This window comes from Syngnathus acus, chromosome 2, assembly GCF_901709675.1.
Source record: "Syngnathus acus chromosome 2, fSynAcu1.2, whole genome shotgun sequence".
In the NCBI taxonomy this organism is placed as follows: Eukaryota; Metazoa; Chordata; class Actinopteri; order Syngnathiformes; family Syngnathidae; genus Syngnathus; species Syngnathus acus.
In genome coordinates this window covers 12,228,682-12,242,746 of record NC_051088.1, presented here as the reverse complement: position 1 = coordinate 12,242,746, position 14,065 = coordinate 12,228,682, and the positions used below count along the sequence as shown (strand labels likewise).

General features: G+C 38.1%; 1 protein-coding gene across 4 annotated transcripts in view; it reads right to left on the bottom strand.

Moving 5' to 3' along the window:
• Window positions 1-14,065, bottom strand: part of plch2a (phospholipase C, eta 2a) — an 81,018-nt gene that overhangs the window by 61,328 nt on the left and 5,625 nt on the right. The window contains exon 1 of one of the 4 annotated variants that reach the window (XM_037265900.1): window positions 3,938-4,005. The exons of the other annotated variants lie outside the window; for them this stretch is intronic. Within the exon in view, the coding sequence (XP_037121795.1) occupies window positions 3,938-3,962 (25 nt within the window). The 5' untranslated portion in view covers window positions 3,963-4,005. Of the gene's footprint in view, window positions 1-3,937; window positions 4,006-14,065 lie in introns of those variants that run through there. 4 annotated transcript variants of the gene reach the window in all.

Below are 14,065 nucleotides of genomic sequence, written 5' to 3'. Positions count from 1 at the left end.
TGACCACAGACGGCAGAAGAAAATCTTTTCTTTGTCCCATTGCTTAAATGCTTGAGCACTTGGAGCGTATTATGTAGCATTTGACCTGTCACCGATAATATTTGCTTGTCATAGCAGAGCTGACACAAGAAGTCAGGCTCCACATTTCAGAAGAACTTTAGTTTCTACAGGTGTAGCTTATGTTAAGAGAGACATTTTACAAGATGCTAAATCAAATTATATCCCAAAAAGTTGCCCCTCAACTGAAGTCACCGATTACCTAAGTTATTTCATGCCTTGCATCAATCGATTTCTTTGCCCTGGTGCCGTTTTAGCTTTTTTCTTCTTGTATATATTTACATGCATTACTTTGTCTGGGTAAAAGCTTCTTTTCACAAGGCCGCTTGAGCAGATTGCTGCATAAAGTAATTAGTGAGTGCGCTCAGTTTATATAGACCTAAGAAGAAGTATTGAAAGGAAGAAGAAATCCCTTTATTATTACCTGAGATTGGAAAAATTCAATTTTATGCAAGAGAAATGATGTACAGTAATTGTTTGGATTGCTCAGAAATTGTTTTTTTGGTTGCTGATATTTGGGAAAGGGAATCTGGAGAAGTAGACGGTGTGTGTGTGTGTGTGTGTGTGTGTGTGTGTGTGTGTGTGTGTGTGTGTGTGTGTGTGTGTGTGTGTGTGTGTGTGTGTGTGTGTGTGTGTGTGTGTGTGTGTGTGTGTGTGTGTGTGTGTGTGTGTGTGTTTATACCCTCTTCATGACTGCAGTGCAATCTGATTGCCTCGAGGTACATACATCCATTAAGTGCTACAAAAATCACAATAGCACTGAACAGTTGAGCACCGCACAATGTGGGCATGTGTGCACGCACTAAATGAAAACATGTCTTTAAATATCTGCTTTCAAAATTCAAATAAAATTGCACGCAGGGTCAGTCAAGAAAAGAAAAAAAAAAGAGTTTCCATGAAGTGCCGCTTTTGCTGCTTTGCTTTTCTGACTGATATATGAGCTAGATATTATCAGAATTAGAAATATTAATTGGCCAGATTACTGTCTACTGTATAAATACAAATGCATTTGAATGAAATTCAATTAATAATTTACACATTATACAGGCTCTAGTTATGTAGTCTTGCACTATCATAGACCAAAGTAAAGCACAACAGACGCAGAGAATAAAGAGAAGTAATTTAATTCCACCAGTAAACACAATAAGTAAATTAAGATTGTCTCTGCAGCTCGTTTGGTTTTGGCAGTTTTCCAATGCTGTACTGTTTAGTCGATGCACTGAGCCTCTTTGATAAAGCCCCGTTTGTAAAATGCATCGTTCGTAGCCGATGTCAAACCAATTGGTGGCAAAATTGCGAAAGAATTCGATGAGTTTAAATTATTAAAGCCAAACACGAAAACTAGCTGTTATATAGCTATAGTCTTCTTCTCCGCGCTCTTGTTTGTGCGTGCATGTGTATTATCATCATGACAAATCAAGCAAGTTGGTAAAAGGTTCTTAAAGTTGAAAGTGAAAACCTCTCAGTCTATAGGTAACACTAGAAATGTGAACTACAACCAAAAACATTTTGACATTTCGACTATCATTTTGTTGGGCAAAGCTTCTACTGTACATGTCCACGTGTGCCTTCTGTGGATTTATTGAATAAGCCAAGCATCAATGCTCACGTTCCACATACTGAGCAAAGTTCCGGACAGGGCACCTCGATTTGACACTGAGTGGCGTCTCAAGAAAACATCAGCCGCATAATTTTTTCTATTTTTCCCCATCATAAGAGTGGATCGCTGTCTATCTGTGTGTTTCTGCTCTTGTTTTGTTTCCCTATATTCACAACCCATAATTTCTCTGTTTATCAATTTGTCATTCATCACGTAAATGGTGCTATGATTCTATACAGCTTTTTGAAGGGATGACAAAGTGTTTCCTCAGCAATGTTTTATAGGTTAAAAAAAGAAAGAAGCAATGTGCGATTTGATGTACTTGATTAAATAACACGGCTCATTTCACACTGAAAGTGGACCCTGATGGGAAAGATGCTTTCACAAGATGCTTTTTTATCCAAACATTAATCCAATCATCTACCGAATTGAAGTGCCTGCCCAATTTGTATTTTTTTTTTTTCCAAATTAGGTTCCAGTAACTCAGTGAAAATGCACTTTTAGTCTATAATAGTCGCCAAGAGAAAGATATTGGATTAAAAAACAAATTACAAATTTAATTTTTTTTGTATTTTAGAAAAGACAATATCAGATAAGATTGAAGATGAAAAATCTCTTGGCTTGTCTAACAGATTAACAAAAAAAAAAAAAAATCAATAGCTTGGAGTGAAGCATTTACATTGGAGCCTCACATAACAATTGAGGCAGAGAATTCGACATCTTTTGTCTGGTTTTGTTCATGCTTCAACAACACCAGTTATTTAATTTTCAATGCCTTACTTAGGGGTACCTCACTCGTCAGGAAGAAACTAAACAACAAAACAAAGAAAGAACTCAGCATAGAAAAGGTCACCACACTCGAGAACAAATTTCACTGAGTATTATTATGGCTGACCTCAGAGCTCTTGTAAGCAATGCAAACAGCCTCTTGGAGTTCTGCAGTGTATAAGAGCTGAAATTTCGAGAATGACTGAAAGTAGTTTTTTTCAAATCACAGAGTTCACCCTGCTCTAAATCGATACCGTCATTTCTTGTGAATTTGAGTTTTTTGAACTAATCCACTTCAGATTGCTGCATCTCAGTATTAAAAATTCATTAAGCAAACATTTTTGTCAGAAGTTGTTAATGGTTGGAAAGATGATTAAAATCAAGTGCATCCAGTTCTTTCTCAAAGAGAATTCATTTTAATTGTGTCAACTCAAATGTGTTCTGTGCAATTTTATCTTCTATATGCATTGGAAAATTTTTGGGGGGGAAGTACAACACAATATCGCTAAACACGTCTGAAAGTTAGTAAATCTGATCACACAGCAAAATGCAGAGAATTGACATTCTTCCGCCTTTTGAAATAATTCATACGTTTTATGCCACTAGAAGCAATTGCAGCTGTGCAGTCTCCATTTATATTTGTGGTGGTGTCAATTAAACAAATAAACACGAGATGCCCAAAATTCTGACATGTGAAAGCCACAAAAAATCGTGTATGCTTTTCAGTACTCATGTTGAAAGTGTACGTAGCATTTAAATAAAGATTTTTTTAAATCCTATTAGAGACAGAAATATACTGCAAGATGTGACATTCTACAATCAAATTGTTATTAATCAAATGGAAATCATGTCAATTGGGATGTGAAGGATTTCAAATGTCATGGCATGTATATTTCAGCACTTCATCAGTGTTGGAGGCAGAATGTCAGCTAGCTCACTGGGAATAGACCAAAAAAAAAAAATGATCACCACCAAACAGACGAGCGGATTGAAAGCTTGCCGTTTTGACCATGAGATGTCGAAAAAAATACACCAGACAAATCTCGAAATAGAAATGAAACTCCGCAGCATTCAAGATGAAAGGCTTGATTGATTCAACAGGTATTTGAAAATGAGTTCTGATTCTATTAAACGGAACTGCCCTTTCATGACTGAACTTCAATTTTCTCATTGATCCTGTCTTCCAGGCAAAGAGTCTTCCAATTGATTCATTGCAGTTAAAACATGTCACAATTCAGAACTAATCAAAATGAATACAACCGCTGACAACGCTCATAAAATAAATGTAAATATGCATTCATGGACTGAAATGAGGTGCGTGAAACGAAAAAAAAACACCAACCCAAAAGATGATCTGAATGATTATCTAACTTTTAAACACACAACTGATACAAGCACCCCTCAATCTAAAAGTAATGCGAGCCAACCAACCCGTGTCGTCAATAAAATCAAAAGTGTGATATCAAGTCAGCGTCAAGCCAAGAGAAGTGATAGTAAAACAGCATTACATACTGAATCTTGGAGGTTCCCGCTCCATGCCGCTTGCTGTTGAGTTGCAAAAAGCAAGTGATATCAAAGAGAGCGAGAGGCAGAAGAAGAGCAAGAAGGCGCCGCCGAGCTCGCTCGACCTCCCCTCTGCTGTCTCTCTTTTTCTCCTATCTCTCTTCGCCTCACTGCCGGGATGGTGTTAACCTATTTTTATTTCTTTCCTTACATTTCATCGCTCCCATTCATTAGTCTCTATCTTGGTCTTTTGTCTCCTATTCTGTCAGTTAAGCACAAACACACAAATACACACACACACACACACACATTCCCAATTGCATCAGCCTTGGTTGCCATGCATACCAGATGTGAGAAAAGTATTGTGCATGTTCTAAAAGTAGTGCAAATATTGTGATCATTGTTCAGGTCAAATGCATTAATTTGATAAGTGTGAAAAATACAAGAAACTCGAAAGTTACGCAACAACAATAAGCGGCCTTTGTGGTGTAAAACAATAGAGAGGTAATCTTACCTCAAAGTCCTTTTTCTATTTAGGCATTTTATTTAGATCATAATATATTTACAATATATCATTAGTCAGTCTAAATAGCACAATGATTAACATTTGGAATTTTCTATTCGCTTTGTCCTCTCGTTAAAGCTTAGTAGTCATCATATCAAATCATGTTCAGGTCCGACCAAAATTTGTAATTGCTTTTTTACACGGCCCATTTCAGAGGTGAAAAAAATTGGGTTGTGATTCCAGGTGGAAAAATATTAGGCCGTTCTTCCGTTGCTTGCTCTTCAACTGAGAATCATTTGGCAGTGAGTCAGGCAACGGCTCATTGAAAATCATGTGTCACAAACCAAGGTACAAAGTTGTTGAAAATACAGTACGTTTTAAATATATCTTGACAAGCTCAATAAATGTTAAATGGATCCCTGAGTATATTAGAATGGATGTGGAAGTTTTATCAGAACAAAGGAATAATAAATAAGTGAGATGAATGCTTGGAGTAAAGAATGTTTTCAACCAAGTCTCGAGAATAAAAGATTTTCTGGTTTGTTGATTTTGCCTGAGTTTGTTCTTGTTGCCTGATTTCCATGAATAATATCAAATTCTTCCATTTCTGTGAACATTTTCTTTTTTTTAACAGTAGGGATTCACCAATTGTCCACATGTGGATGTAATTGGGGGATCGGATTAAATTTCCTCCAGGAACATGCGAGGAGGCCACGTGCAAACCATCATTTAGATGGCCTTAAGACTGTCATATTATGTTGTTTTTGCTGGAATTTGCTTCTGTAATGAGGACGTAACACAGCGTGAATTAGCGTTGAGCTGATAGCGGCACTCGTTCACCGGTGATGAGAACGCGACTGCTGATAGCTGCAATCGTGTTTCAGCACGCTGTAGTTCACTTTGAAGCCTTTCTACATTAATGAGCGTTCATTTGGAAGTAGGCAACGCTGCATTGCATCGCCTTATACACAAGCTTGACTGTACAAATATAAACAAGATTTTTGATAAAATAGCATCGCTGAAGCACAAGTGAGGCAAGGTATAACGAGGCGGATTTGAAGTCTTGACGCCTTTGGAGAAAATGGGATGGCGGGGCAAATGATGCAAAGGTTCGCTAAAGTCAGACACAATACTCCATCGAGCTGATTGAGTCTGAGATACAGAACAGAAGCAAAAAAATACAAGTTGTCCAGACATCTAAAGGTTCTTCGCATTCGATCAAAATGTGCCACGACACATCATGGTGAGCTATCACTCGGTTAGCATTAGCTAAGTGTTGCGTATACTTATTGGATCGGTGAAGTTGGCGGCGTTTGTGGTAGGTGATGTCTCCATGCAATACCTCTAGCCCTGGTTGTCATGGTAACAAAAGCAGTGCAGTATATTAGGCGGAGTAGACGTTTGCTGACTTACATTAGACAACAAAGATGACTTAATGTCAGCAAGACAAGAAATAGGATGTGCAAGTGTGCTATAATTACCCTGGTGAACATTTTATCTTTTTTTTTTTAATCAGAGATGCAAGTAAACTTTTCTAAAGTTTTTTTTTTGTTGTTTTATCGCTAGAAAATCAAGTAATAATAATATAGGAACAGCAATATAATATCATATTTAGGAATATTTCTGAATTAAAAAAATAGTGAAAAAGTAAAAAAAAAAATCTTAACCCCGCCACTAAGCATGAACGCCTTCTAAATAAAATCATATTAACTAAAAGGTGTTGGCACACATCAGCTATAACATGACAGCAAAACTCTGTGGTCACCCAATCCAGCAAAATGGGATTCATCATTTTCAGCTAAATTGACAGGTGAATTGGCTTCCAACAAAACCAAAAACACACTAACTGGCAGTGGGTAAGTCTGGAAAAAAATACATCTTGGCTCTGCGGATTTGTCTGGTGATGGATAGAGGTTTGTCGACTCCAGCTTTTCTTGTGCTGACATTTCGGTGCACAAACTTTAAATTATCTGAGATGTATGCATCTATGCTGCTGCCAGTGGGAAAATATTGAAAACTCTCCAGGTGACCAATTTATTTTTACGTAATTGTTATTATTCATTAAATGTGACTGGAATGACCTTCATTAGTCGGCAAGGGACTCACAGAAAGTTGTTTTACCCATTCCTTTGACTCACTTGATGGTTTGGAACACTACTTTTTTAGTAGTTCTGCTGTTATACAATACAAAAGTCTAATATTCCCATGAGTCTAACACTCTAAATTCAAACTGGCAGAAGTAGTTCAACCATTTGTCAGCATTACCGTTGTCTGCAAAAATGTATTTTCGCCAAACTCAGCTGCCGCTCAATCAAAAAATAGTTTGCAAAACTATGTGCTTGTTTGGGTGTTCCCAAAATGTATCTATGATGACTTTAGATGCCATGCCTAGTGACATCAACCATTGTGGACAGAAAGTTTCTTCTAATAAACATAGTTCCTTTTTCCTAATTGAAGGCAGATGATTCCACATAGATTGAATGTGATCTTCATCCATGTGGGCCTGACTGGTGAAATGAGCCTCAGACAAATAAGGTAGTGAGTGCTTGATATTGCCCATCAAGCGATATTACGGGTTGTCGAAAATGGACAAATGAGTGGTTTCGTGCTCACCACCATTTTGCGTTAATGACACTTGACCTCGGAGGTGGCTGACGCCCGAGTTAATGTTGCAAACGAGTCAATGCAGCGAGATGAAGAGCAGCGTGATGATGCGCGCACGCTAAAAGATGGAGGAGATGAAAGATCTGAACTGGGCCTTCTGTGAGGCAGTTATTCACAGAGTCTGAGCTCATGCACTCCAGATGACATATATGTATTGCAATAAAACATGTTGTAAACTCTGTTCACCAAAACATGGGCACAGTCTAAATCAAATAGCTGTGTGAAAAATTAGACCTCCTATTGATGTTTTTATCTTCCCATCAGCCATATTTACCGTTTCCAGTTTCACGTTATGAATGAGTCTCACTGTATGCATTGTCAGCAAATCAATGCTATGATTCTATATTACTACTCAACAGTCATTTTATTAGGAAACTATTAACTCACTCGTAAAGTTTTATGGATCCCCAAAGGAAGTCAACTGCTTGTAAATGTAAACACACCTTTTTGTATAATGCATTGGGTTAATTTCATTTTGAGATCTTGTGAAATATGCACAAAACTACTGATTGTGTCCAATTTCAGAAGGAGAACAAAGTGGGATTTTGTAATATATTTGAGCAGGCTATTACTCTGGATGACCCATCTCGCTGGTCCCACTAAATAAATGCGAGCCATCCATTTCACTGCTGGACTCATTGAAGCCTGATGCTCTCATCACTTGCCCAAAAATACTTCCCTGCTCGTTACATGCTGAGAAACTACTCCAGCGTGATGAATAAGTGGATATTCATGCCATTACGAAAATGGGCCATGTTCATGGTGAAGAGTTTTACATTGGACATGCGCCGCTCCAGTTGTTTTCGTTACGAGGAGGAAGGTAATGGCGGTGTGAAGATTGGAGAAGAGCGAGACCAAAAGCCTGAGGGGAGATCCTAAAAATACTTGAATTTAGCATTCATATCCTGTTGGTTAAGCTGTTGAGATATCAAAAAAAGTTATGTTATTAGCGTTTGTGGTGCCCTTCTGCTTAAAAATTCAACTGTGCCGCTATTCCATTTAAAAACTTTTATAGTATATATTTAATCATGAAATTGCATTAGGAAAACTTGTTTCATCTTCCTGTTTCAGAAGTTTTCTTTCCACCTCTCCTTGTACTTCCTCCGCTTTGTGGTGTAATGGAGCTGTGTTAAAATGTGCCTGTGCAAAATGAATAAACAAAATGTACAAATCACATTCGGCAGGGATGCTGCTTCTCATGCAACCACTTATCTTTTCCAGCACAGAACAAAGCATAATTATTTACATTTTAAAAATAATTGACACAACAAGCCATGTTTTTAAATTCAAACAATTAATGATACTATTAAAGACCCAAGCAACACTATTTTCTTTTACTACAGCTGTTGAAGCTAGCGTTAGTGCTAGTGTGGCTTTTGGTGATAAACCAAATCCATCCATCGAACCACTTTTTTTTTTATTCTCTCCAGTTTTTGATATTCTGGTGGACTGATGTGCATCTTTGGCATTAGCCTTACTGATGTGCTCGAACTTATTACTCTAAGAAAAAAACTGAAATAGAGATTAATAGCAATTAAATGTTTTATTATTACTATTTTGTAACGAATCCATATTACCTTTAGCATCTCCAGTTCTGAATTTTCAACACATCATTGCAGTGTATGTAGCGTAGACCAAATTTCAAATCCAATTTAAATGCAGTTCAATGTTTTCTTCCCTTGGTTTGGATGTGAGCAAGTAAGATCCACCCTCGGTGAGGATACCAGTTAAAATAAACGATAAAATCTGAATACCTTGGTGGCTTCGGGGTGGCTTCAACATTGCAGATTAACACTCGCTCTGACTGAACATAACGTAAGTGTAACTAGAGCGAGGAGAGAGCAGAGCATCAAGAGCATTACCTGAAGTGGGGTGCCAGCATTACCAGTCCTACTTTTGGAGATGGAAAACTAGATTCCATTTCAAGGGCTAAAGATTTTGCCACCACTGCTTATCAGTGATGCTTCTTTAGATTAGGAACGTTCGACAGAGTTTACTTTACAATTTGATGAAAAACATTCAATGACTCTTAACCTTGAAGTCGTGAAGCCGTTTCCCTCCATTTGAAAGCCAAATTACATTTTTGAATGACTAAAACCAACATGACATGATATTGGCTGGCAAAACTCCACCTTTTGTTGACTCGGATAAGCTGCCAGTCATAACATTACAAGTACAAGCACAGAAGAGTACACATGACACACGTGCATATATAAAGCCTGAGCTTATCTGCAAAGAGCAGATGGACGCTCACTCGTGTCTTCTCCTTTAATTTGTCTGCATTACAAAATAAAAATGCTTTAGACATTTATTTCTTTTATCCTAATATAAAAATTTCTCCAAAAAACAGGATGGCACATTGCAAATAATGAACAAAATATGGAACACCAACTTCAAACGGAAAACCAAACCTACGAGTCAAAAGAGAAAAGTGAGCTTTGCAAAAACAAAAGTGAAAATAAATATGTTGACTGGTTTTTACATGACACAGTCAGGGAGGATTCATGAGGTACGACTGAGACATGCATTTGTTCTGTGCATGTAGTTTGCAGAGGTGTAAAAGTGCCCTGCAGCGTACAGAGAAGTGACTGCTGTCTTTCACTTATGTATCTAAATATAGAATCCAGCAAATTAGTGATGCATCACGCCGTCTACAAAATATCATTCAGTAAAAAGTCTTATTTCGTTGCCTTACAAGCTTTGCCCTCTAATCTTGTTTTTGTTTTAGCCATGTCATGAGAGATGCTTTTACCAGCGAGATGACAATGTCATCAAAATTGAACATTATTGTAATTACCAACAGGGACATTCAGTCCACGTAGTGTGACATTCACCACAATAGGATTTTGGTGTTTGCACAACACAGGTCACAGTTGCATTTGAAACGTGACCAAACAGCATCTGTAACAATACTAAAATATATATTGATTTTTAACTCTTCTGAAATGTGAGAGATGCTACACATGATGAAGAACAAAAAAATTCATGCCTCATTGTGGCACTTGATAGCACTGAGTTTCTACTTATGGTGTATTCGGCTGAGTTGAGTCAAGTTGAGTGCTGATATGTAAAAAAAAAAAAAGACGAAAAGCCTATTCCAAAGCATTAGCCATATAAGTGTAACAATTAGTTTTTTTGTGAACTTGACTGCATGTTAGCGCAAAATGCATTTGCAACCAACCCACATGAATAATGTCAAGAGGCCCATTGGGATATTTGCACCCTATTGTCAGAAGATTCACACTGATGAAGCCCATTGAATGTATCAATTGATGGCGTCTTGCTTCATCTGTTAACGACTACACGGCTACTCAAATACGTAAACCGCGATTAGATGTAGTCTCCTCCATTTCAGTGTGTGTGTGTGTGTGTGCTTGTTCAACCATCCACACGTAAGCACACACACTCCATTAGGAATCGAGGTTGTTGTCTCCCGCTGCAGCTTGGCTCTCATAAAAGCAATGGTGCAGCTGAGGACAATTCTCTTTCTCTGCTCCACTTGCAGATGCTGCTCAACCGCCCCCCTCCTCACGTCCTCCCACCCCCCCAGCAATACAGAGACCTCTCCCTCACTTTCTTACTGTCTTACTTTCTGCCTCTGCCTCTTCTTTCATGTCCGTTTCATATTTCATGGCCGACCCTGCTTTCCTCATCTTTCTTTTAACGTCGGTCATCATTCCGCAAATAAGTGTCGGAAAAAGCATTTTACGTGCTCAATTTTACCACCAAACATTGTCGGTGGAGAGGGACTGGACATCTTAAATAAATATACCAACCAAATGGTTTTGACAAATCCCATTTAAAGGGGCAAGGGTGGATCACAATGTTGATGTTAGGTTTTATTTTATTTATTTTTTTAGCCTGGGCTGAGTTTCTCTAGAAGAAAAAGACGGGTTTTCTTACCTGAGCGCAATCTCCTCATACTCAATTGCCCAAAGTGAATGTAATGTTTTTTTGTACTCCTCTTTTCCATCAATTCAATCACAGATAAGATGAGGTTATGAAATACATTCTAAAGTCATACAAGACCCGCCGCCAGTTTTGTTTCGTTGATATTTCTATTTCTAATTTATACATACAGAGAAGTTACGTTTGCGCTGTTTACACTCTGCCCCTAATTAAAACTGCTTTACAAATCATCAAAATAATGCATATATTCCATTAAAAGTCCTTTCTCCTTCTCAAAAAAAAAAAAAAAAAATCCCTGGAGCGTTAGTTGTTGTATGTAGGCTAGCTCAGCCTTTTCAAGATGCTCTTTAATATTGCATATCATCGTCATTATCGCCTCAGTTTAGCGCCAAGCTCGCCAGCCCAAGAATCACTCCATATTATGCACATAAGGATATTTTGCAATATAGCGCCATGCTATATTATTCATTAGGTTCTTGCATGTGCCGCCTGGCAGATGGTAGCATTGGAGCCATAGTAAGATGGATGGCACCATTGGTGCTAATTGCCTTGGATATCGCTGATAATGAGTGTCAATGGAAGGAGAGTATCCTCAAGGGGAGGAGGGAAGTGCAGGAGAATCGAAGCGCAAGTAAATGTGTACGCACAATTCAGTCTTAGTTTCTGACGTGCTTCACACAATTAGTCCTTTTTACTAATGATTATCACTAAATATTTCAAATGTGATTCCCAATCGCAAAATGACATCCATCTAGCTATATTGATGTGCTGTCATTCTGGACAGATCACCCGTCACCGTCAGGCAACAGATTTAGTCGACAGTGCATCTGTGCTATGGTGCGATTTGATTTTGATTTTAGCTTAAGGATCCGCGTGTTTGCTAAAAGTGTTCCGGCGCACAAGGGACCTGGCACCATTATTGGCAGTGGGGGGTTACACACGGACACTGTGGGTGCAAGGATCGAGGCCTCCATCACCCTCAAGGGGAGATCTTGCAGAATAAACAAACTTTGCGCATGCCAATATCAGGCATAGACTCCAGTGAGTCTATTTCTGCTTCCACGATGTCAAGCCCTAAAGCACTACGAGTATTTGGACCGCAAATGAGCGGATCACCTATATTTCTGTGGGGGAAGATTTAATTGGCTGATTATTTAAAGTTGCTGACCCCTAAAATATAGCCAAACATGATTACAATTCAGTCATTATTATCAGACGCTCGCTGCTTGTCTGCGCTCACACTGCAGCTAGTAATAATACGGGTGTTGCGTCAAAATGATTCTTTTGCTCCGGAACTTCAGCCAGCCTAGCTGCTTGGTTGTGATTGGCTGAGAAACTCAATGTGGGGTGGTTATCACGTTAATTGGTCCCACCACAGCGGAGCGAAAGGGTAGAATCAACAGAGACATATGAAAAGATGAAAAAGCTCATTTTTCATCAAATAAACTTTAGTATTGTAAGGTTTTAATAGGAGTTAATCGTACTCTTTTATGTAATGGTTACATCACTACAAAACGTGGTATTTATTAGCAGTGAATTTATTTTTAGACTAAGACTAAAACGACGTTTCTCTTGTTTCCCCATCCCTGCTTGTTACACGTTTGCGCTGCCTGTCATTCTTCCGTCTTGGCTCAGTGGGGTCGAAGACTTTCCTCCTCCTTGCCCTCCTCTTCCTCCTCCCTGCAGAATAAAAACCTACCCAATACCATCCATTCAACAAAAGTTCCTTGTGTTTGTTTTTTGTCATACTTACTGCTATGCCTGCCTTCCAATGCCCAACTGAGTCATATCTTTCTTCATTTGTGGGTGTATCTGGCCAAATAAACATTTATCTATACAGCTTTTGGTGGGAAATGAGAACATTAAGATGAAAAAAATATATACAAGAGACAAAAAATATATATTTCAAACAGTGGCCTTTAAAGCCAATGCTGCTTGTTTTGCTAGTGTGACAAACACTTTCTTCACATCTCAATGAAGATTTATTTTGGCACACACTAATAATGGTCAATCTAATTTATTCCACATTAGGTAACTTTCCAGATACCAGTTAATTTACTTGCGTTTGATTATACCAGTAGCATAGTAAAGGTTTAATGATGGTGCCTGTGATGGTGATCTGATGATTTCTAATTCACTTATGTCCATTTTTTGGGAGCAATGATTGCAAGTCTTGAGCAACATCGTAGATTGGATTGTGTTTAATCCGCTGCATGCCCACAAAATGAAAACCTCATTAACTCTGCATTTACAGTATAATCCAATGCCACCCAGAATAAAATCTGGCAACATTGAAAATTGACGGAAAATTCAGTCCGGTTCTGAATGAAAGAAGAGCATTAGACTGCCCTCACCTGGTTATAAAAAGACCTGAGCACATATTATTATTATAATTATTTAAATTTAAGATCAGGGGATGTTGAGAATAATTTTCAATGTTTGTACATGTGAAGCCCTTTGAGACTTGTCTGTGATTTAGGGCTATATAAATAAACTTGACTTGATTGTTATTTGCATTTATTTATTTTCAAACGACTTCATTTTTTGAACCTCTGACAATAAAAGCTTACCATATCATACCATACTATACAATATACTGCATTCTGTTTGAGCGTTATCCTTACATCAATTAAGATAATCATCATTCAGACAATGTTAACAATATAAGAACATTTTTATGAATTAAATTAGAGCCAATTACTCATAAACCCTCTTCTGAATAAGAATGTCAGAGTCACTGGTGAGTTTGGACTAAATTGTAAACAGACAAATTTGGTGACTCCTCATTTTGTTCTGACGGGACCGAATAATGGTGTGGTCTTTATTTACTGTAATCTTTGTGTTATCCACTCTCCGCATAAACGAACAGATGTTATAGTTTGACTGACAGCTCTTTAAACACCCCGGGACTGAGCAGATGGCTTTCTATTACATTTTAAAGCAGCGTCAGTCAGAGTTTAAATTGGAAGGTTTTCGGGCTTTATTCATTTATTCTTCACATGGATTACCTTCATCCAGATGTGTCCTGCTTGGTTGCCACATTGGGAGGGTTAGCCTCC